Source organism: Vipera berus (assembly GCF_964194415.1).
Source record: "Vipera berus genome assembly, chromosome: 2".
NCBI classification, from domain to species: Eukaryota; Metazoa; Chordata; class Lepidosauria; order Squamata; family Viperidae; genus Vipera; species Vipera berus.
In genome coordinates, this window is record NC_138203.1 from 72,752,427 (window position 1) to 72,778,269 (window position 25,843).

The 25,843-nt window shown below is 40.2% G+C and overlaps 1 protein-coding gene across 3 annotated transcripts in view; it reads left to right on the top strand.

The window, feature by feature from the left end:
• Positions 1-10,217: 10,217 nt before the first annotated feature.
• The window catches only part of VLDLR (very low density lipoprotein receptor), a 30,431-nt gene continuing 14,805 nt past the window's right edge, over positions 10,218-25,843 (top strand). For all 3 annotated transcript variants that reach the window (XM_081317137.1, XM_081317138.1, XM_081317139.1), the window contains exons 1-3: positions 10,218-11,174; positions 23,051-23,170; positions 24,959-25,081. In XM_081317137.1, the coding sequence (XP_081173263.1) occupies positions 11,087-11,174; positions 23,051-23,170; positions 24,959-25,081 (331 nt within the window). In that variant the 5' untranslated portion in view covers positions 10,218-11,086. The remainder of the gene's footprint in view (positions 11,175-23,050; positions 23,171-24,958; positions 25,082-25,843) is intronic.

A 25,843-nucleotide genomic window follows, 5' to 3' on the forward strand; every position in this document is an offset into this window, starting at 1 on the left:
TTTCTCTCAGTCATAGGAAGGAGGTAATGACAAACAACTTCTAAAAAACCTTGCCAAGAAAACCGCAAGGACCTGTCCAGGCGGTCTCCAAGAACCACACATAACTGAACAGAAGGGGGGGGGGACTCCAAGCAGATCAAAATGCCATTGTTATTCCTGCAATGTTGATTTTACCACTTTTAAATTTTAATTGTTGCAAATCACAAATAGCAATCACTTTGAGTTCATGTGACCCAATAAGCCACTGGTAACCTTCCAAAAAACTGAACGGTAGAAAAATCATGCAAATGATCAGGTGAGTTTTGTGCTTGGGTGTTGATATGAATCTACTAATCTTCCAACACAGGCTCTCAATGAAAACACAAAAGAGAAAAAGGTATCATTACAGTGACTACAAGCATCAGATTTTGAATATATAATTTATACATCCCCTCTTTGAAGAATTCTGGCATTCAGCCTCAACACATATTAATTCATTATCTGTAATTCAACTTAAAATAGATAGTTGAAGCTTAGCTAGAGAAAAATACTATAATTGTATTTGGAAATGCTTTGTTTATAAAAGAAATGCATTCTTATGGTGTGTACCTGTGTGATACTTTAATTGTCTCATAATTTCTAATGCTGCTCATACAAATAACCGAAGATGGAACAAGATCATTTGGTCTATGTAATCCAGTATCTTCTACTCTGCTTGCAAGCAGCTTTGTATGCTTTTGAGTAGGGACATCTTCCATCATCTTGGCTACCACAATGTGCTGCCTCTGAAAAGTATGAGAATCTTCAATTGGTTCAAAACGTGGTGACTCATGTGATTTTGTGCCAATTTGCTTCCAGATCCAATTCAAGGTGCTGGTTGTCAACTTTAAAGCCCTCCCTGTCCTGGGGCCAGGTTATTTGAAGGACTATTTTCCCCCAGTTATATCTACCCAAGCCACTAGAGCAGGGAGGCAAGGGATGTTATAGGTCCCCTCTCCTAAGGAGATCCATGTAGTGGAGCGAAGAAGGCCTTCTCTGTGGTGGCTCCCTCCCTGTGAAACATTATCTCTGCAGAAATAAAATTGGCCCCCACTTGACACTTTAGGCCCTAAAGACCTGGTTTTGCCAGCGGGCCTGAGGACTCCAGGATGATATAGAGCCCATCAAGTAATTGGATGCTGTTGCTAGAGGGGCGAGGGGGGGTGGGGTTTTATTGGGTCTTGTATTGATTGGGGTTTTATTTCTGAAAGCTGCCTGGGTCCACAATGACTTAGATGGGCAGCCATATAAATTTTCTTAATAAAATATCTACATCTCGGTGTTTAGCTTCAGAGGTTGCCTGGACCTTTGGTTTATATGCAATGGTTGCACTAACATGAAACATGTACATACATTATGCAAGAGCTCAGTTTAAACCTTATGTGCCACGTTTCATAATTTTTGATGCTTAGGTAAGAAAGAAGACATGAGAAAGGCTTTCCCACCATTTATATTAGACTGTTGTCATCTATTAACTAGCCATGACAAAATCAAAATGATGACTTATGTCTTGGTGTTATGTTATATAATTTGTCTTATGAAGTCTCAAGTACATGGAGTATTTGTACACATGCCATCTTTTACTCCCCTTTGGACTCTCGTGATTCAACTCCACCACATAACCATCAAGAATTACTCTACTATATGCAGCCATTGATGGAAAGGACTTTCCCTTTTGATTTAACTAGATTGCAAAGAGTGAATTTAGGACCTTCGGCATGTAAACATGTGCTGGGCTCAAACAATTAGCACTGCTAATGTGTTGGGTTTGCTCCTTGCCCATGTTTTTTCCGACAAACGTGGGAAGGAGGGGTGCAGTGCATGTATTTTTTTGTGTTACAAATTTTATTAGTTTATTGAAATATACAAAGACAAATTTAAAAATGACAAAGTAGGGGAGGAAAGAGGAAAAAGTGGGTCAAAGAGGAAAGGAAAAGCATTGACTTCCAACTCTTTTTAGCGCAGTAGAATAAGGTAAAAACATACAACCTCAACTTTTTACTTTTTTTTTTTATTAAAGAGTTTTACAATATTTTACAATATATCCCCAAATCCCTCCCACCCCAACCCCCCCACTTCCCAGAGCTAAATACAGGATTATAGTTACAACAATCATATTCTAAATAAAAATTTACACAATATACAATCAACCAAATTCGTACTGCGCTTTAACTCTCTCTTAGCATAACTACTAACAATAACAATATCCCACTAAATTCTACTCATAAGCTAAATGGAACTTTTTGGTCCCATATTTGTTTTCAATATAATTTATCCATCTCCTCCAAACTGAAATATATCTCTCCTGTGAGTGATCCTTTAAATAAGCAGAAATCTTGGACATTTCTGCAAGATTAGAAACTTTAAACACCCATTCTTCTACCGTGGGCAGATTGTCCTTCTTCCAATATTGTCCCACCAGTAACCGTGCTGCCGTTATCATATTCAACATCAGATTAGTCTCTTTGACATCACAATTTACAACAATACCCAGTAAGAACAATTGCGGGGAAAACTTTATCTTCCTATTAAAAATCTTTTGAATGTTCCACCAAATTTTAATCCAGAAGGCTTTTATGTTTCTACAAGTCCACCACATGTGGAAATAGGTAGCTTCTAAGCTACCACACCTCCAACACTTAGACTGCAGATTAGGATACATGTTGGACAACTTCTTGGGATCCAGATGCCATCTATAAAACATTTTGTAAAAATTTTCTCTTAAATTTTGAGCCTGGGTAAATTTAACATTTCTAACCCAAATTATCTCCCAGGTGTCCAACGAGATTGGTTCCTGAATATTTTGTGCCCATTTTACCATGCAATCTTTAACCAATTCCGTTTCCGAATCCAATTCAATTAAAGCATTATATATCCTCTTTATATGTGCACATTTTGAATCTCTAATTTGCTTTACTAAATTTTGATCTGTAATTGTGATACCAACCTTTTGATCTGACTTCCACCTAGCTTTCAATTGGGTATATTGAAACCAAGAGTAATTTATGTTTTCTTGTCTTAACTCCTCTGCTGATTTAAGTTGCCAATCATTCCCTTGCAATTTGAGTAGTTCCTTATAAGAAACCATATCCATACTCACTCCCATAGATACACCCTCTATCGCGTGTCCAGGAATTCCCCAAATCGGTATTTTATAATTTAACTTATTATAGTACTTTTTCCAGACACGCAGTAAAGCACTTCTAAGAATATGGGATTTAAAAGCCCTGTCTACCTTCTTATCATAAAGCAAGTATGCATGCCATCCATATACCAAATCCCATCCCTCAAGATGAAGTATTCTCTTGTTAGTTAAATTAAGCCAATCACTAACCCAGGTCAAGGCAGCCGCATCATAGTACAATTTCAAATTCGGCGCCTTGAGTCCCCCTCTTTCCCTGGCATCCTGTAAAATCTTGAATTTAACTCTTGGTTTTTTTCCCCGCCCAGATAAATTTGTTAATACCCTTCTGCCATTGATCAAGGTTGGCATCCTTTTTCAGTATAGGTATCATCTGAAACAGAAAGAGGAACTTTGGTAGAACATTCATTTTAACAACTGCAATTCTTCTCAGTAGTGATAATTGTAATTTTTTCCAATTATTTAAGTCCCTTTGTACCTTCAAACATAGTGTTTCATAATTATTCTTATACAATTTTACATTTGAGGCTGCAATATGCACTCCTAGATATTTAACCTTCTTCACTATTTCAAAACCTTTCAGTCCAAAAAAGTCCGATGATCTAAAGCATATGAGAGAAAATGGGGGGTTCTGATGTAACAAGAGCTTACAGGATGCACTGCACTGAGCAATTTCATACCCTCAGGACCTGAATTAATCTGGTCCTGGGGATATGAAGTCATTGTTTGAAGACTGGATGTCAAGACGGTAGATCACTTTTGTGCATATGGAGGAATGTGTGTCCAAGATTAGCATTCCTCTATCGGATGACTGCCTTGTAGCTTAGCAGTTTTATACATTTCAGATTCATGGTATGAATGTCAAAAGTGAAAAAGACAAAATATTCATTTTCTCTTTTGTTTATAGGAGTTATACCCAGGATCTCTTCCATGTGATCCTATTGTTTTCCTTAGTTTTCATTTATAGCAACTAGTTCTGGAGCATCTCTCTTGACAGACAGAATAATTTATAAACTGCCCTTTAAATTCCCTTTCCTCTTGATTATTCATACAATCTGTAATTATTTTTGTGCTCTTGACAAACAGGATAGTCTTTTTAAGTCATAGCAAATATGAAGGATGGCCTATGATCCTTTAAGACTTCCTTCCAGGAGATATATGGCTGGCCACATCTCTGGCCACATCTTTAAAGAAGGTTTTAAAAACTCATCTGTTCTCTCTGGATTGTAATTGAAAAAAATTATTGTATTTGCTGATGACAGGCATGCCAGGGTTGTGTTTTATTGCAACAGGCTGCACTTGAAACTGTTTACAATTAATATAACAGAACTAGTTTTATGGTCTTACCTGCCTTGAAAAGATGCTAATCTTGAAAATAAATTTAAAATAAACACAGAGCATAAAATAAAAATATACCCAACAGGGAGATTTGTGGTCAGATTGCTTCTTTTGAAACAACACGTAAGGATAATGTTTTAATTGTCTAAGTCACAAAAACGGTTTGCTACTGAATATGCAAAACAAAGATTTGTATATCACCCCCTCAGTGAGAGACAAGTCTCACGCAAATAAAACATATCCCTGTTCATCTCCTTATTTTTCATTTTATGCAGGCAACAAAACAGATTAAATATTTATGGCTGCTTGACCATATATTCTTTAATCTGGGACACAGCTTTGATCAATTGATCAAACTGATAAATAATTAAGTGAAGCTATAAAAAAAAGAGACTAAAACAGAAGAAGTGCCTGGAGCAGATAATTCACTGGCTTCTTATTACAAATGTTTTGAGGATGAACTCTTACAATCTTTACAAAATTTGATGAATTCTATTTTAAAAAGGGGAAAGATGCCAAACAGTTGGAAAGAGGCTAATAAGGCATTAACACCTAAAGAGAGTCAAGCTTTGACTTAAAAAAACCCCTATCATCAGATATTATTGGATAAAGTTTTTAAATTGTTTAAAATGATTGTGGCTGAGAAGTTGAAAATAAAAGAAATTGACATGCTAGCGGGTTTTAAGATTAATGATTAGAAGACAAAGATATTAACAAAAGTATAAAAATAGATGATCAAATAGAAATAGTGGATTAGACTGGTTTTAAGATTGAGAAAAAGTAAAGTATTTGGGTATCACTATGACAAATATTAATTGTATGTTATTTCAAAATAATTATGTTAAGACTTGGAATGAAATTTAAAAGACATGCTAAGATGGGAGAAACCACAATTGTCACTGTTGGGGAAAATCTCTGTGGTAAAAATGGGTGTTTTGTATGGCAAGGGAAAATGCTACAAGGTAAATATAAGATACAGGATACAAAGAAAGAGGAGAACTGGGTTTACCTGATCTGAAATTCGATTGTTGTCTGGTTTGGATAAAAAGATGGATATTGCTAAGAAATAAAAGACTATTAGAATTAGAAGAACATAACTAAGTTAACTATAGCTATATTTCAAATGTCCAATTTATTTATATTCCTCCTTTATTTTTACAAATAACTCAAGGCAGCAAACATCAACACACATTCTTCCTCCTATTTTCCCTACAACAACCTTGTGAGGTGAGAGTGACTGTCCCAAAGTCACACAGTTGGCTTTCATGGCTAAGGCAGAACTAGAACTCAGGATCTCCTGCCTGCTAGCCTGCTGCCTTAACCACTAAACCAAAGTGCCTCTCATGTAATCTAATACTTGTAGGATCCAGAATGAAAGCTCCTGCACAAATGTAATAATTATAATGCATTTTATTTTAGAACTTTCAAACAATTGTTAAACACCTACCTTTACAAGAATATTTGAGGGACCATCATTAATAACATATTATTTATTAATTAATTATTCATACATACTTCCCCAACAGATAATAGCAGTTTTGCTTCTTTCATGTGTGGAAAGAGTTAAGTGTACAGAGTTAATAAGGTTCTATTTCTGTATTTTTATGCCTCATCATCTTTCCACAGTTGGATGTAGGAATTTAGGAAGCAAAGTGAAAAATAATTATACATTTCTCAGATGATGCAACATTTTTCCCTGTTAATTTCCAAAATGTTTCCTCTGCCCAACAGGTCCATCTTGTTCTTTGTCAATTTCATCTTCTATGATCTGCAAAAAGGTTTCATTAAACATCTAAAAGAAAAGATGGATCTTTCATAATGCCAAATTATATTTTAAAAACCCTCAACTTCTGTAGACTAGGAACAAGGAAAATTTTGAACTCTGATGTTTCAGCATGTCAGTTCAGAGATTTTGCATGATGCACGCTGACAGCTCTCTCTCAACACATACACATATACAAAAGTTACCTCTGCTAGGGTGAAAAGTGTACCAACAACTAATACCACATACTTTGCCTCCAACTGAACAATTGTTTTGTAAGGAGGAAGGAATACCATGGACTACTTGATGGACACAGGGTTGTTTTGCTTAAAATACTTAGTTTGATTTCTATAGCTGCTCATCTCAACAAATATCTTTGGATGGCATACAGGTAGTCCTTATAAGCATTTATTCAGTGACTGCTTGAAGTTACAACGGCACTGAAAAAAATTACTTACTGTATGACTGTTTTTCACACAATCATTGCAACAAACCCATGGCCCTGTGATCAAAATTTGGGTGGTTGGTAACTGGCATGTATTTATGACAGTTGCACTGTCCTGGGGTCATGTGGTCACCATTTGTAACTTTCCCAGCTGGTTTCCAACAAGTCAACGGGAGAAACCAGATTCGCTTAATGATTGCGGGATCCATTTAACAACTACAGTGATTCACTTAACAACTGTGGCAAAAAAGTTGCAAAAGGGGGCAAAATTCACATAATTGCCTTGCTTTATCAGTGGAAGTTTGGGGCTCAGTTTTGGTTGTAAGACAAGGATTCCCTGTACATTCTTATATACATATACATATACATATACATATACATATACATATACATATACATATACATATACATATACATACAAACATACATACATACATACATACATGCTAAGCTTGTAAGCCGCCCTGAGTCTTCGGAGAAGGGCGGGATATAAATGGAATTAAAATAAATAATATATATATATATATATATATATATATACACACATACATACACACACACACACACACACATATATATGCAATTAAAACAATACAAAGTAAATATCTATGGTTGCTGAATACATCTATTGCCATGGAGGTTAATACATGCGAGAAATGGTGCTGTTAATACATCTGGGGCCCCAGGCCTGAGCACATAATCATGAAAGTTCAGTAGGGTCAGGGTCATCCCGATCTCTGAAGGGAGAATATCCACAGGCAGGGAAGTCATGTCTCCTGGTTCCCAGCAGTCAACATTTCTTAGATGACAGGGCCTACAACATGTCCAAGCTATCAGACTGAATTGGACAGGTAGAAACAACTGGGAGAAGATGGTCCCTTAGGTAACCTGGCCCCAAGACATGAAGGGCTTAGAAAGCTCAATTGAAACTTATGAATCGTGCACTGTTCTTGGCAATGCCCCAACTGCATTGCCATGCCTGTATTATGTTCATTAAGAAAATATTTTGTTTATACATCTAATTGTTAGCTACACCAAACTGGCTCTGCGTTTAATGCTAGCATCTAATTGCTAGCATTATTCTGCAAATGGAAAACTTTTATATTATTTTCTCTATATTGTCCCCCAAGAGAATTTGTGTCTTCATAGAGTTGGAACAAAAGTCTAAACAAGCCACAAGTTAACACCGTTTCCTGCCCCTCTCCACATCATGTACTCTTATGTAGGAATGTTGTTGTTGCAGTACCATCCTATGAAACGTAAAAGTCTGGACTGAAAAAACTGCCAGCAGGCTTTTACGTTTCATGGGATGGTACAACAACAACATTCCTACATAAGAGTGTTAACTTTAAGCAAAGTGGGGGGGAAAATGTCTCAGCAATAAGTGAGTCGCACTCTTGAAGTGCCTTCTCTGAATCTGAGTTAGCTACTGCTAAGGTTACATGCAAATTCAAAGGCCAGATGGGTCCTTGCTGCTCTCTGAGTTTGGTTATTTTCTTGCAGAAATTTCATTACCCAATCTAGGCAACAACATCAGAGCGCTGAATCTAGTTTAGGTAATGAAATGTCTTCAAGAAAACAACCAAACTGAGAGCACCAATGACACCTCGTTTCAACAGTGAGCTGTAAATATTCTCCTTTACCAATATCAAAGGCCAGAGTTTATATTTTGTTGACTAGCCCCCAGGCCCTCCTTCCCCAATGTTTCTTTTATTACTCTTACAATTTGGTCAAGTTTTTTTCTGTTTTTACCCAAATTACTTTTACATACAGTACAGAAGTTAGCAAGTTAATGAAGCAACATAAATAGGAAAGCAAATATTGCTAATCCTGACCTCAGGATGCTTATAAATTCTCAAGCCATTTTAGAAATTATCTATTCCAGGGGTAGGCAACCTCGGCTCCTTTATGACTCATGGACTTCAACTCCCAGAATTCCTGAGTCAGCTGACTCAGGAATTCTGGGAGTTGAAGTCCACGAGTCAGAAAGGAGCCGAGGTTGCCTACCCCTGATCTATTCTATAAGTATGCTGTGCATGCAACTTGGTTTTTATTAGTTGTGTTTATTGTACCACCAGATGCCATTGGGGGGGGGGATTCAATTAAAAAGAATTTTGCACTTTAGGCATTGATATGCCAATAACTGCTTTACTGATCACATCTAATTACTGGCTATAAACAAGGAAGTATAATGTTATCTATAAACATACAATCAAGACACAGCAGAGGTGGTGACTGGTTATTCTTGAATCTTTGAAGATTTTTAGCTCTGTCTTTCACATATTACAGGTTTATTGAAGTACACTGGCCCTGTAGCTCTAGCATAAAATATGTGTGAAAGTATAATGCACTTCTAATAGAGAGTATAGCGGAATTTAATTCCACCTAATATGCAAAGGTCAGAATCACTTCAAATTTTAATTTTGTCCTTTTCAATGTGCCTTAATAAAACCCAATGATTCTCCTATTATATGCCTTAGAAGTAAGACACTAACAATTCAGTGGTAAGGAACATTCTTTTTATATTTTTCAACCTTTCAACAAGTTCTAAATTTACCAACAAAAAATACAGTGGTTGTGTTTAAATGATATACTAAACTACAGTTTGACTAGCCATGGTTCACTACATGAGCCACAATTAAATTCACACAGTGCACTACCTGTAGAGCAATCCATGGTTTTCAGGCAATGGCTGGGTTCATAACAATTTGCTGATTGACAAATCTTAGAGAACAATTAACCAGTGGAATGACTTGTCTCCAGAACTTCTGTGTGTTCCACCACTGGGAATTTTTAAGAGATTGGACAGCCACTTGTCTCGAATAGTACTATAGGTCTACTGCTTAAGCAGGGGTTTGGACTAGAAGACCTCCAAGGTCCCTTCCAACTGTTACTCTGTAAACCACAATTTGGCATAGCATATTACTCAGCTAGTGGAGTACAGGATAAGTGCCTGCCATTCTGTTTGCAAGGAAGCAGCTGCAAAATTCCACCAAAAGGAGGGGAAATATTTGCCATTTTCCATCACAGCATTTTTCTCCTGAATTTGAGGTCCATGTTTAATCCATAAGGACCTGAATTGCTGAAATCTATAGGTGACAATCAGTGGCTTATCATTGATTGTCTAGACATCTCCAGAATCTTACTCCGGAGTTGTGAATGCCGGAACTTATCCAAAATAGAACAATCCTATGAAGGTCTTTTGTTTTCCAGATCTAAGCTGAATTCAAGAGATTTACTAGCAACAGAAGCCGCCTTTTCATTTTAACGATCCAATTGCTGACAATGACTTTTTAAGTAGACCACTTCTAAGTAAGAAAACCCAAGATCTGCAATAAGGTCGCCATCGCATTTTATAAGAGGGATTAGGCCCGGCGGTTCTTTCTCTTCGGAGAAAATGCCCCGCGGCATCGCGGCTCTTGCGTAGGAGCAATCCTGGGCAATACTTACCAGGAAGTAAAACAAGACGGGTTGGAAATCGCTTCCTTGGAAACCCGCTTTGGATCCTCCAGCATTGGCACCTCTGCCAACATTAATACCAGCGGCGTGTATATAGCAAGCGTCAAGCAATAACGTCGGAAACTTGACAGTAAGATCACGTCCTGAGTGTCATCGTGCACAGCCCCAGAAACAGCCGTGAGCCTCAAACAGCGCGCTGGCGAGGCGGTAGATCAAAGACCTCACCTGCGTGCCTCTTCCTCCTCCTCCTCATCAGCTGGTCCGGAGGGGCGGCGGCGGCGGCGCTGGTTCGGCCGAGGGAGCGAGCGAGCGCAGGCAGCAACGCACCGTCTAGTAGTTGCCGGGCGAAACGTTCCCAGCTGCGGCTGCAGGTTGCGTGGATCAGGAAATTAGGGCAGCCGGTTGGGATTGGAGGCGCCGGCGAGCCAACCAGAGGCCGCCCAGGCGTCCGTGAGTCACCGGCGGCAGCGGCGCGCGAGGCGAGCGGCGCGGGGAGGCTGGTATAAGAGCGCCGCCGAGCTGCCCTCCCCTTTTGTGTACGTTCTTCGCCTCTTCCTCACCGGCACGACCGGTGTGTGCGTGCGCCGGTGCACGCGCGCCGCCCTGCCCGGCACCTCCTGGATTTCTAGCCCCGCCGCCGCCCCCACCACCCGCACCTTCCCCCCCCCACTCCCCCCACCCCTCAGCCGCGCGCGCTTTTGCCTCGGACTGGAATTGCCTCCTCGCATCGCCGCTGCATTGTCTGCTGCTCGCCGCCCTACCTGGAGCCTTCCCCCCCCCGCCCCGCTCCAGCGGAGGCTCTTCACCTTTCTTAGAAGGGGGGGCAGCGAGGAAGGAGTCTCTCCCCCCTCCCCCTCCCCGCCGCCTGCGCGTCCTCCTTCTGCCCGAACTTGCGTTGAGGAGGCGCCGCGGGCGCTGCACGATGGACCCGTTCCGGCGGCTGGGGCTGGGGCGGCTGCTGCTGCTGCTGCTACTACTGCTGTCGTTGGCTTGCCTGCGAGGAGCGCGTGGTGAGTAAGTGGGGGAGGGGCCGCTCCGTTAGCTCGGAAGCTGCCGCGACTCCCCCCAGCTCTCCCCCTGGGGACGCCTGGCAACCGGGTAGGCGGCAGGACGCGAGCTAGCGAGCCGGCGCGGTGGCTTTGCCTTCGGAGGGGGGGGGGCGGGAGCGGCGGACTCGCTCGTTTCTCCAGAAATAACCCCCCCACCCCCCCTCGAGGAGCAGGAATTTTCTCTCGCCCACCCAACGGAAGGCTACGTGCTCTGGCGCCCGTAGTCAATCCCTCCCCTTCCCCCCTTGCCGTCCGCCTTGCCGAGACGCCGGGTAGAAAGGCGGCGGGTGTGTGTGCGCGTGCCGCTTTCCATTTGGTCTTGGGTGGCAGTCGAGGCGAGCCTGGCCGCTGCCGAAGCGAGTGCGTGGTGAGAGGACCAACCTGGCCTCCTGCGGGGGGGTGGGTGTCCCGGCCTTTCTTTGTTCTGACAGCTGTTGTGGGCTCCCCCCCCCGTAGCCTTGACCCTGAAGTTGAGCCTTTCGCTCACAGGGAAGCTGTTCGTGGGCTCCCCTGCTCGCTCGCTCGCTCGCTCTCCTCCCCCCTCCCCCCTTTCCCGCGGTTTGGTACGTCTGAAGGGAGCCTCCTCAGTGTTGGTCGCAGAACTTATTCCATCTGCCTCTGAGGGGAGGGCTGGTCCCTGAAGAGTTCTGTGTGGCTGCAAGACCGTATTGTTGGGGGGGGGGATCTTGGGACAATATAGCGCAAATGTTTATGTGCTCCCTCTTCTCTCGATCTGTTCGGCAACGGTGACTGTGGCTTAATGGCATTTATACACCTGGGGGAGGATAGCATTGGCTCCAAGTGAGTGGAGTCGGTGGAGGAGTTAACCCAGAGGAGGAGTGCCCGGTAGCAGTAGATGCTGAGAATACTGTTCCTCAAGAGAGACGAGGGAGCTACTCCAAATGAAAAATGCATGTAGTAGATCCTAGTGATAGATCTGGGGAACATAGTTTGGGCAACGTTACATGGCCCGCAGGAAGCAGAGACACACAGCCCATTGTTCTCAGCAGTATTTTACTTGGCATATGGAGCTGGTTTTGAAGGCCAGCGATGTTTTTAGTTAATGCTTTAAGATGCAAGTGTTTGAGTGATTTAATCATGAAACGGCTACTCCCTTAAATAATAAAACCTGGTCTGCTTTTCTCTGCTTGACTAACTTTCCTGAACTGTGCCGCTGGAGAAGATAAAAACTGGGGGAAACTCCACAGTTCACCACACAATTAAGTACTTCTCATCCTTCATGGTTCTGCTAGTTCCTAGTACTTGTAAGTCTGTGCAAGACAGTTATCACAAACAGGACCGTACTGCAAGTGCTGTAGGATGGTGACTTGGAATAGTTGGTGGCAAATATGGCTGGGGAGGCCATTTAAAGCCAAGCTAAAATTCCAGGGCGTCTTAATAGGAACATGTAGGTGAGATCTCTGTCTTTATTAGAACAAATTCTTTGGGCTCAATTACATTATGACTAATATTATTGCAGATGGATTTGAAGTTCATAGCCACATCACTGGTTTGCTTCCCCCCCCCCCTATAAGTCTAACTTGAATAACCTTTTAACTTTAGCACTTGAGAAATGACAATCCACCAAAACGGTAATCCTCCTTCCCTGCCAAATAGTCTAGTCTATTGTAAACATGCTTTGCTAAAACTTACAATACTTGGCTGTGGTCTTTTTCTAGATTATAGTCTTACTTTCATCAGATATAGAAAGGAATGGAATTCTTACATTGTATTTCTTTCCCTGTTTTTTCTTAATACCTGCTTCACTGGAAATCATTATTTAAGGCCTGAAAGGTTTCAAATAAACATTGATAAGTTTCCTTTGTTGGTTTTTAAATATCTTCAGTACAGTTCCTGCTGAAGCAAGCTTTCCCCACCATGCCACTTAAGAACTTTCTTCTTTTTCAAGCATTAGTAATTAGGCCAAGAAACTTAAGTTTCAAGGCTAAGTAGTACCAATACCAAGTTACACATGTATCATTAGAGTAGGTGTCCATATGTGCTGCATTGCCATCAGTGTCATGTTGGAAAGGATATGCAGTTTTAATGTAGTTCTAGCTCTAAAGTAGAAAATCCACAGGATTCCAGTAAGTATAGATAGTGATCAGAAGATCACAGGAATTTCAGTTCTTCACCTTTGTTTTTAGTTGTTGTTAGCTGCAAAGTCGTGTCCGACCCATCGCGACCCTATGGACAACGTTCCTGCAGGCCTTCCTGTCCTATTTGTTAATGTAAAAGAAAAATATTGGATGTGAAAGAATCCTGGTTAGGGGTAGGCAAAACTCTGTTCAAAATGGGTACTCCAATTGTTAACCACAATTGTTGTGGTGGTATTTCAACCATAGAGGTAATCCTTGACTTGCAACGATCTGTTTAGTGACCAAAGTTACAACAGCACTGAAAAAAGTGACTTATGACCAGTTTTCACATTTGTGACAATTGCAGCATCCCTGTGGTCACATGATCACAATTAGGGCACTTGGCAACTGGCATGTATTTATGGCAGTTGCACTGTCCCTGGTCATGTGATCACCATTTGTAACCTTCCGATCCAGCTTCCACCTGCTTCCAGTCAATGGGGGAAGAAGCTTTAACAAATACGTGATTTACTTAACTTTGGCAAAGAAAGGTTGTAAAACTCAACTGCCTTGCTTAGCAATGTAAATTTTGGGCTGTGTTGGGTAAGTTAAGGACTACATGTACTGGAAATGTTCAAGACCTCAAACGGGGCATTTTAAACTTGGAATCAAGATAGTTTTGGCACTCTTTGATAATTTCAGCGCAGCCATTTTGACCATACCTACCATCAATCACAGTAAACTAATGAAATATAGCAAGTAGGTAAAAACATATTTAAATAACTGCCCTGCTTATGGATTAAATTTTGAATACAAGAGTTGATTACCCTTTGAAGCATTTAATATCATGAGCTAAAGTCTCAGTCTGGGCATTACATTTAGCATAAACCTTTGCATTGCATATTGGCTATCTTTAATTTTTGTGATGTCCAAAACCTGCAGAAACCTTTCATTACATGTTCTATGTTTGCCCTGTTATTTCCTTACAAAGTAAATGATACAATAAAAAGTACTGAGAGAGTGGCTAGTAAGCAAAATAAACTAAAGAAGAAAAAAATAAAATCTTACTAAACTAAGTTTATACCAATTCCATTCTTTTTATCTTGCCGTGTATGACAATTCTTGCTTCCACTATGCCCATATACTAATTCATTATTTTCTGTTCTTTAGGCTTTTCTTTTTTTAAAAAAAATCATCTACTTTATCCAGTCATGACTTTCTTGGTTTTTCCTTTCTTTTCAAGCCATTTTCCTTCATGTATTTTTATACAATTTAATCCTTAACATCAATATACTCTAGAGGTATATATAGAATATTTCATATAACAAGGTGGACATAAAGTCGTTCTCATATATGGCTACATATTTTCAGTTCTTTCAGGTTTAATTCATTCCTCACAATAAATCATATATTGCTTGGGTTTTATTATTGTTTTAATGTATTTTAACTTACTGCTGTAAGCTTTTGGGCACCCTGTTTAATCTCTCTTAATTTTTGTATTCTTGTATTTTTGTATGTTTGCCCTGTTCACCGCCCTGAGTCCTTCGGGAGAAGGGCGGTATACAAATAAAATAATAATAATAATAATAATAATAATAGTTGTTGTTGATGTTGTTATTATTATTACTTCTTCTTCTTCTTCTTCTTCTTCTTCTTCTTCTTCTTCTTCTTATTATTATTATTATTATTATTATTATTATTATTATTATTATTATTATTATTATTATTATTATTATTATTATATTACCAGTACTTTTTTACTAGATGTTTTCAGGCTTTAGAACACTGGTTTTCAAACTTGACAACTTTAAGTTATGTGCGCTTCAACTCCCAGAATTCTCCAGGGAGAATTGCTCAGCATGCTGGTTGGGGAATTCTGGGAAGTTGAAAAGCACTGCTTTAGAATCACTCCCTTATTCTCTAAAGGTATACAAATTCATCCATTTCCCTTGCATTTCTACCATTGTACTGGTAATTGTTCACTTCCTTTTTCTTGTCAAACACCAAGTTTGACAGGAGATTTTCAGAGGAAGAAATTAAAGCCACCAGATAGTTTTCATATCGCATTGCAAAATGTATTTATTCATAGCACTGTACTCTGACACAAGTGAAGAAGTTAATGTGAGGATTGTGCACTTAGCAAAACTCTTGTCTACTTGTTGGGATTATTCCAATTAATTACACATTCAGAGCTTTACACATCAGGGGAAGGAAGACCAAGACTAGGCCCTTATATGTGCTGCTCAGCAGATATAAACACTTATTGACTTTCTTCTAGCAGTTTTTGTAATTTAAATTTGGTTTTGACAAGCACATTCCACAAGAGTGGCATTTAAGAAAAGCTGTTCAAATTGCGGAGATTAATGCATTCATTGTTTTCTATTGAGGGAGAAGCAGAGATCTAGCTCACCGCTTTAATAATAATCAATTTTGAAACAAGCTTATGTATTATGACAAATGATGTCTATGCTTGTGTGAATGCTCTAACTTGAATTTTAACTGCATCTATCTAATGCTATCCTCAAGGGAGAAGTTGTCAATGTTTAAAAAGTCTTAACTTCTAATGTTTTAAAACTCTAAAAACTCCCTAATCTTTGGGGCCTCATGAGGTGGGATTTGTCCATTGTAACCTTTCCCAGATCTCCATCCCTCAATTCTGAATGGTGCTGAAAATTATTTTGACTAGTCCTCACACTTACGACACAAACAGTATCCCCATGGCCGTGTGATCAGACTATGGACACTTGACAATGGGCATGTACTTATGATGGCTACAGCATCCCAGGATCACATGATTGCCATTTGCAACATTTCCAGTTGGCTTTGGAATACAATACGGATGATTTTCAGTCAAGCTTATCTGTCTGAACCTCCCTGAAATTTAATATTTTAGAGGCCAAGAAAATATAGCATGATGCAAGGCTTTGGACAAGGAACATCAGTGGAAAAAGCTGGATTTGCTTAAGGACTGTGTGATTCATTTAAGAACCTCAGTGATTCGTTTATCAGCTATGGCAAAAAAGGTCACAAAATTGGACACAACTCAACTACATTAACAATGGAAGTTCTGGTCCCAATTATGGTCACAAATAGAGGACTGCCTGTACAATGTATGTTGATTTCTAGCCACAACCTTTTCCTAAGTACTCGGTGTGCAATAAAAGTAGAATCTTAAGTTGGACCTTGGCAGAAATCATCTTAAAGACAACTAGCTGTTTTTGTGAGAGCTAAAAATAAATTCAGTCTTGTTAACTTTCAGGTGAGAAAGGTAAATATCTACATGATGCAACAAATTAGGAAAGACTTGCATCATGCTATATTTTCTTGGCCTCTAAAATATTAAGTTTCAGGGAGGTTCAGACAGTTAAGCTTGACTGAAAATCATCCGTACTATATTTCATTCAGATCATCTTTATAGGGAATCAGGTACGGTACAATGGTTCTTAATTATGCCCCCGGTATAGAAAGCCCAAGCCCAAATCTGTCCTAAGTTTCACTCTATTAAAGACAATGCTTTTTTTTATTAATGGTTACTTGCTCACTGAGCCAGATGTTTAGACTGGATTTGGCATTTTTATTCTTTCCAAGGACTTGAAATAGGCAGATGTTAATGTTTGATGGTGTTACAGATATTGTTGCAGGATGTATGTCGCTCCAAATAAAGCTACCTTTTGCAATTGATGGTGATTTTGTCAATATTAGTGGTGTTCAAGTCATGCTCCAGATATTTTGAGATATTGCACCCAAGGCGCCTGTTACCATTAGTACTATCTTTGCTTTCTTCTGCCATAGTTGTTCTATTTCTGTTTGCAGGTTTTTGTGTTTTGTGAATTTCTCTAGTTTCTTCCTCTTCTCTTCTGCAGTCTTCAAGTACTGCCGTGTCCACTATCCAGATTATGTTGTCTTTTTTATTGACAGTTGTTACGTTTGGGGTATGTGGCAGGTGGTTATCCATTTGAATTTTAATATTGTTTGTTGCACAGTCAGCCAGATGTTTAGAGTGGCATTTTTATCCACCTATCGAGGGCTCCCCAAGGTGGTATTTTTATTTCACTTTTTATGGATTACACACTAGGCAGCTCTTTTTCTGCCTGTGTTGTATGGGTCAGATATGAGCAAGCAGTAGTTCTTCCACCCCAAGGAAGGTGATATGGAATTGATAAATTTATTGCTCTTATTAGCAGAATAACAGAGTTGGAAGGGACCTTGGTGATCTTCTAGTAGTCTAATCCCCTGCTCAGGCAGGAAACCCTATATCATTTCAGACAAACAGTTGTCCAATCTTTTCTTAAAATCCTCCAGTGTTGGAGCACCCACAACTTCTGGAGGCAAATCATTCCACTGATTTAATTGTTCTGTCAGGAAATTTCTCCTTAGTTCTGGGTTGGTTTGCTCCTTGGTTTCCATCCTTTGCTTCTTGTCCTGCCTTTGGGTGCTTTGGAGAATAGGTTAACCACCATCTTCTTTGTGGCAGATATTAGAACACTGCTATGATGTCATCCCAGTCCTTTTCATTAAACTACGTAGACATACCCAATTGCTGCAACTCTTCTTCGTACCATGTTTCCCTGAAAATAAGCCCCACCCCAAAAATAAGCTCTAGTTAAGAGTCCCACCCCCAGCTCTGCTACAACTCTCATGTGGCATTTTGGTTGCTTTTCTTTGCACTATTTCTAGAGTCTCACCATCTTTTTTAATCATGGTGATCAAACTGGATGCAATATTCCAATTGTGGTTTTACCAAGGCATTCTAAAATGGTAGTAACACTTCACATGAACTTGATTTTGTCCCTCTGTTAATGCAGCCTAGGATTGCATTGGCTTTTTTGGCAGCTGCAGCATACTGCTGGCTCATATTTAAGGGATTGTCCACTAGGACTCTAAGATCCTTCTCGCAGTTACTGCTATTGAGCCAGGTACTCTGTATTTGGCTTTTCTTGCCTAAATGTAGAACTTTACTTTGTCACCATTGAATTTCATTTTGTTAGATAGGACTCAGTGTTCATGTCTGTCAAGATCCTCCTGTATCTTAAGCCTATCTTCTGAAGTGTTGGCTATTCCTGCCAGCTTGATGTCATCTGTGGATTTGATGAATTCCCCTTCTAGCCCCTTATCTAAATCATTGATGAAGATATTGGAGAGTACTGGGCCTAAGGCAGAGCCTTGGGATACCCCACCGTATTAGATACAGTTCCATTAAGGACTACACATTGAGTGCAGTTGGTTAGCCAGTTACGAATCCATCTGGTGGTGATGCTGTCTAGCCTATATTTTTCTATCTTATCAAGTAGTAGGTTGTGGTCTACTTTATCAAATGTTTTACTGAAGTCCAAGTAAATAATATCCACAGCATTCCTTTGGTCCACTAATTTTGTCACTTTGTCAAAGAATGCAATAAGTTTTGTCTGGTGTGTTCTGTTTTTGATAAATCTATGTTGGCTTCTTATTATGACTTTATTTGCCTCTAGGTGTTCGCAGATTCGTTTCTTGATTATCTTTTTCAGAATCTTCCCAGGTATTGGTGTCAGACTAATAGGTCTGTAGTTTCCTGGATCCATTTTTTTTGAAGATGGGAATTACACCCTTTTCTAGTTCTTTTATTATTCTGTCATAGTCTTATAATAGTTGATCATAAGAGTTGGTTCTTTTTCCTTTTACAGTAATATATATGTGTATGTATATATTAAATTTATACGCCATCCATCTCCCTGATAAGATGATTTTTATCATAATACCCTATGCTTCCTATTATGGCCCCCTTCCATATCCTTCTACAGCACAGCCCCTGTTTTCCTAGAAAGTGGTTATACCCACATCTGATTTTGTTAGTTTTATGGTGATAATATGAAGTTAGATTTTGTTCAGATTCCCCATGAGTTTGTATCCGAGGGGTTTTTGGGGGAGATGGGGGAAAGGGAGGAGCTAGTAGTTCTTACAGTAAAGCAAAGTTTTTAATAACCAGTTTGTCAAATACTGTGTTATCAACCCCAAAACATAATACAGGAATAAGCAAGTTGTTGGTACCTATTGTAAGTGCTATGTTCTAGAGTCTAGACATACTGTATATGGAGAATGCATTTGTTTCTTTTGAATTTTTATGAATTTTTAGGTCTAAATCATATAGTCTGTGGATATCTCCTGTAATTTAAATCTGAAAAAAGAGGGAAAGCACCTCTTGCCAGATCAAAGGACAATATGTTCCTAAATGTACCAAGACAATATATTTGATATCCAATTTATATTTGCACAGCAGTTTTGCAGCTGTATTTTTTTCCTCGGGTGCAGTTTGATTTTAGCATCAAAAGATAAGTTCTTAAAACACTTTTCTGTTTTATCTTTCAAAATGACCTCTTAGTTTTTAGTACTTCCAGTTAGAAGTACAATTTTGTAAAAGAGGTTCTCCATTTTTGTACCAGTCACTGACAAATTATGTTACTAGATTTCTGACTTGGCTCAATTTTCTTCCCATTTCTGAGGAAAGAAAAAAATAGCTTTTTTAAACCTTCATTAATTTCTTAACTTTATTCCAGGATGAATATGCTTTATAGAATATAAATCTTCTTACAACCTAGGAGTAGACAGAAGCTATATTTAGATTTGCTATTTATTCTTTGGATGATGCTTCTGTTAATGTTCTGAAATAGCTTTTTCTCGATTGATGTGGAAATGAATGATTTAACTTGAATATCTGAATAAGAATGATTTTCTGAATAAGATCAATTGTCCAAATTGAAAAGATTATTTGAATCAGATTTTGCTTGATTTACAGAAGTCTAATGATTCGTTCATAATTAACTCTAATTTTCTTCTCTTACCTGAATGTCATTTGCAGTATTTCCAAATATTCTCTGCATTTTTTTTTTACAAATACGTAATTGTAATGTTTATTTGGTCAATGATCAGCCAAAATACAACTATACTTTACAAAGTTTCTCCAAAGTAACTAAAACCTTTCTTCTTAAATGACATGTCACTGTCTCAGCTCTGGGTGTTTTATCACATTTTGAGCATTCCTTGTACTGTATATACAAGTTTAGAGTTTAGAAAGGAAATTGTATTTGTTTGTGGTGACTTGGAAAAAGCTTAGTCTTCTGGGTCCTAATAATCCATAGATTTTTTTCCCCCAATGTTGCATGTAAGATTCCTTAATAGATTGATACCTCACCTAACTCATTTTTTAAGCGTTTAGGTATATTTGGAAGTGGGGCGATCTAGAATTGCTGTATAGGTAAATAGAAGTATGTACATATGCCTCCATGCATATGTGATGAAATGTTTTATAAAAATGCTTTAAAAAGTAGTCTGTCCAAATGTCCTTATATTATCTCACATTTATTTATTTATTTAATTTTATTAAATTTATATACCGCCCTATTCCCGGAGGATTCAGGGTGGTGTACAGGGAGGATTAAAACAAACATACAAAAATTAAAATCAGATTAAGACAATTAATTAAATGAAGTCCCCGAAATTTAAAACTAAAACCCAATAAAAATTAAAACCCCACAGCCTGGGCCAGACAGCTCAAAGAGCCAAGTTTTCAGGTCCCTGTGGAATGAGCGAAGGTCGGGGGCAGTCCTAAGTTCCATGGGGAGTTGGTTCCATAGGGCCAGCGCGCCCACAGAGAACGCTCTTCCCCTGGGAATAACCCGCCGGCATTCCTTAACCGGCGGTATCCTGAGAAGGCCCTCCCTGTGGGAGCGCACGGGACGAAGGGAGCTTGATGCCGGCAGCAGGTGTTCCCTCAGATAACCCGGACCCAAGCCATTTAGGGCTTTATAGGTCATCACCAGCACCTTGAATCTCACCCGAAGGGCAACCGGAAGCCAATGCAGCTCGCGGAGTAGAGGTGTTACATGGGAGTATCGGGAAGCCCCCATCACAACTCGCGCGGCCGCATTCTGCACCAGTTGAAGCCTCTGAGTGGTCCTCAAGGGCAGCCCCATGTAGAGAGCATTGCAGTAGTCTAAACGGGAGGTCACGAGCGCATGAGTGACTGTGCGTAGGGCATCTTGGTCCAGATAGGGTCGCAACTGGCACACCAGGTGAACCTGGGCAAAAGCCCCCCTGGTCACGGCTCCTATGTGGTCTTCAAAATTGAGCCGTGAGTCCAGGAGGACACCCAAGTTGCGAGCCCTATCAACGGGGGGTAACACCTCACCCCCCATCGTTAAAGATGGAATAGTCTGGGTGACCCGAGATGCTGGTATGCACAGCCACTCAGTCTTGGCAGGATTGAGACGAAGCCTGTTTCTCCCCATCCAGACCTGGACCGCCTCCAGGCAACGGGACATCACGGCGAGGGCATCACTGGGTTGGTTTGGGGTGGAGAAAAAAAGTTGGGTATCAGCATACTGATGATACCCCACCCCGAAACCACGAATGATCTCGCCCAGCGGCTTCATATAGATGTTGAACAGGAGGGGAGAGAGAACCGACCCCTGAGGAACTCCACAAGCGAGAGGCCTCGGGGCGGACCTCTGCCCTCCCGTCAACACCGACTGCGAGCGGGCCAGGAGATAGGAGGAGAACCACTGCAAAACAGTGCCTCCCACTCCCAACCCCCTGAGACGCCGTAGTAGGATACCATGGTCGATGGTATCGAAAGCCGCTGAGAGATCTAATAGGACTAGGACAGAGGAACAACCCCTGTCCCGAGCCCGCCAGAGATCATTCACCAGTGCGACCAATGCCGTCTCCGTGCTGTGCCCGGGCCTGAAACCCGATTGGTACTGGTCCAGATAATCAGCTTCATCCAGGAACAGAGGAAGCTGATGCGCCACCACATTCTCAACAACCTTCGCCAAGAAGCGAAGGTTGGAGACCGGACAATAGTTATTTAAAACAGCCGGGTCCAGGGCAGGCTTCTTGAGGAGGGGTCTCACCACCGCCTCCTTCAGGGCGGCGGGGAAGATACCCTCCTTCAAGGAAGCAGTTATTACTGCCTGGAACCAGCCTCGTGTCTCCTCCCGAGCCGCATAAACCAGCCAGGAGGGGCACGGGTCCAACAAACAGGTGGTGGAGCTCAGCCTCATCATCCTGTCCACATCATCAGGGGAAACAGGATCGAACTCAGTCCAGATAACACGCTCAAGACCGTCCGATTCCTCCACATCAGACACTGCCCAGTCAGAGTCCAAACTGGTCCAGATCTGAGCGATTTTGTCCGTCAGATGATGACTAAACTCCTCAGCCTGCCCCTGTAAGGGATCCTCCCTCACCTCCCGCTTGAGAAGGGAGCGAGTCACCCTAAACAGGGCGGCCGGGCGATTATCTGCGGACGCGATGAGGTCAGCAAAGTAATTAGCCTTTGCCGTCCTCATCGCTGCAAGATAAGACCTTATAAAGATTCTTAACTGCAATCGGTCAGATTCGGATCGGCTGGATCTCCAACAGCTCTCTAGACCCCGTCTCCTACGCTTCATCTCCCGGAGCTCCATAGAAAACCATGGAGCCCACCGGGATCTGCGCTGGGTCAACCTAGTGATTCTACTTTTAGAAATAGCTATGTCAATCTTAGACTAAATCAAGTCTAACAAATAATAGTAATAATATATCAAAGCTGCTCCTTTTTCAAAACTGCAGTATTAACTGAGATGTATGAAGAATTGCATTTTAGGAGCAATCGCTTCATAATCACTTGAAAAGCCTATGTCTGGTTTAGTTCCTAGGTGACTGGAATTATCACTCTTAAACTCTGACATGTTCTGCTTCTTTAAAGTCTATTGGCTCTAATTGTAATTTATTTCTCAATTCAAGGGACAAGGGTAACATGTGATGAATCACAATTTCAATGTCACAATGGCCGCTGCATAACTCTGGTGTGGCGATGTGATGGGGATGAAGACTGCTCTGATGGCAGTGATGAACTAGCATGCGGTAAGGTTTAACATGGCCACTGACCCAGTCTCTTAGTAGTAGGGTTTGGTTTTTTTATATGTCTTGTGAATTATCTTGACTTTGGTGACTTCCTGGACAAGTCCCTGCAGTTTTCTTGACAAGGTTTTTCAGAAATGGTTTGCCATTTCCTCCTTCCTAGGGCTGAGAGAGAGAGACTGACCCAAGGTCACTCAGCTGACTTTGTGCCTGAGGTGGGACTGTGACTCACAGTCTACCAGTTTCTAGCCTGATGCCTTAATCACTACACTAAACTGGCTCAATCCTACTAGTAGGATATTCTTATAAATAAGTTGGCATGGCTCTGACAGCCAGCCAGAAAGAACAACAATTACAATAGTATTTCAAGCTTTAAGAAGAGTTATCAAAGCATTTAACCATGTAAAGCAACTATGGAATAGTAGCCATAATCTGATTATTTTAGGATAGGACTGCTAGTTACAGTATATCGTTTTTCATAGTGACCTTGAGCAGAACTGGGCTTCTTGCAATACCATTTCTTTGACCTGAGTTAGGCAGAAAGAGCAGACATCTTTAGAAACCTATTCATAGTTGCTACAAAAACCTCAGTCTTTGCTTCTCAGATCTCAGACCCAAAAAAACCCAACTAACTTGGTTCTGCCCTTACCATTCCCCAGGATGTGTCTGGAAATCCAGGATATTGAAAGTGTATGATTTCCTTCTCATTGTACATGGAGATAGAAGAATTGAACAAGTGTCTCCTTTAAAATAAAAGGCTCATACAGTAGATGTTCCTATTCCACACGTTTGCTTTCCCACAATGCTGTTAAAGTCATAATATCCTGTCTTTCTTGTTATAACCTGATAACTAGCATACAAAACTGTACCTGTGTTATCTAAGTATTGTAGGAAGATAGTTATGTTAGTCTATAGGAGCCAAAAACTACAGTTGCCTTTCCCAACTAACAAGTAATATTTAAAGGTGTAACTTTTAATAAGCTGTTTTGTGTGATTAAAAAGAATTTAACAGCAATATTGAGTGAGAATTTGCTGTGCTCATAGGCATCAAATGGTTTCAAGCTATTGCTAAAGGTCTCAACAAACACAATGGGTTTTGATTACAATTGTTAACCAAATAGGCACTTACAGTCTTGCATTTATTTATTTTTACCCTCCCTTTATTGTTTTTTACAAATACCGGTAACTTAAGGCAATGAAACTATCCAACACACCTTCCTATTTTTCCCACAACAACAACCCTGTGAGGTGAGTTGGGCTGAGACAGAGTGGCTGGCCCAAAGTCACCCAGCTGGTTTTTTTGCTAAGGCAAGACTAAAACTCACGATCTCCCAGTGTCTAACTTGGTGCCTTACCACTAGACCAAACTGGCTCTCATATGTAATCTGTGCTCCATATCTCACCTCAATTTAAGGCCTACATCAGTTTAGTCGTTCTGTAAATCTGATGATGTAAGTTTTAGCTCATGAAAGCTTATGCCTTTTAATAATATCTGTTAGTAAAAAAAAAATGCTACCAGACTCCTGTGGAGTAACTAGGATATGGCTATGTGACTTTCTGAGAAATGAAGCTGTCCCAGCAATTAATACCAAAATAAAATAAAATGAAATAAAATAAAATAAAATTCCGAGTCTTGCTTGTTTTCAGACTCCTGGTCTGCTATGCTATCAAACAGATATGAGGCTTGACTAGTTCTGGAAGGAAAAAAACCAAATCACTTTTAAGCAGAACACTTGAAATTGTGTAGCAGTTTTACACAGGCAAATTTAACAACACATTACTTTTATACAGTGAAGAAGACATGTTCTGCCACAGACTTTGTTTGCCAGAATGGGCAGTGTATACCAAACAGGTGGCAGTGCGATGGAGATCCCGACTGTGAAGACAGCTCCGACGAAGGTTCTGAAATTTGCTGTAAGTAGGCTGACATCTATGCAGCAGGTTGACTGCACCATCTTCCCTTTTAAAGACGGAACTAAACTGCCTATGCCTCAGTACATAATTCATCTGTAAAAAGTAGACCGTCAGTAAAGATCTACTGTTGTCAGATTTATGTCCCTCCTTTCCTTCAGAAATTCAAACACACCCTCCTTTAAAATTTTCCAACCCTATAATATTCTTCAGATTGGGCTGTTCCACAGACAAAAGATAGGTAGGGCGGGCATAATTTCAGTTTCAAGCGGCTATGGCATTATTCAACCAAAATATCTTCTTTCGACTGATAGTACAGCTTTAACGTTCTAATGTTCTTCAGATTACTAGGTTATGTAAATTTTGTTTATCTGTCATCTGTTTACCTGCCCATCTCATTCACAGAATTGGAAGGGACCAAGCTGAAAATAGTATTTGAGAACTTTGGACTTAATGGGAGAGACCATAGTATTATAATTTGTTTTATGATAGAGAAAAAACAACTGCTAATTATGATTATATATAAGTCTTAATAACCTAACAGAAACAACTGACAGATCCTGAAGAGAATCTCTGCTTGGTATAATTAGTTCTGATAGCTTATTATTTTAAATGTCTATAGAGTATCACACATTTCAAATAGATCTATAGAATACTGTAGTAAATGAAGATACAGTGTTCTCACCATCGAAATTATCCCAGAGTATCCTGAAATAGTAAAATGCCACATGGCTTATTTGCCTCTGGATGGGCAATTCCTACAAT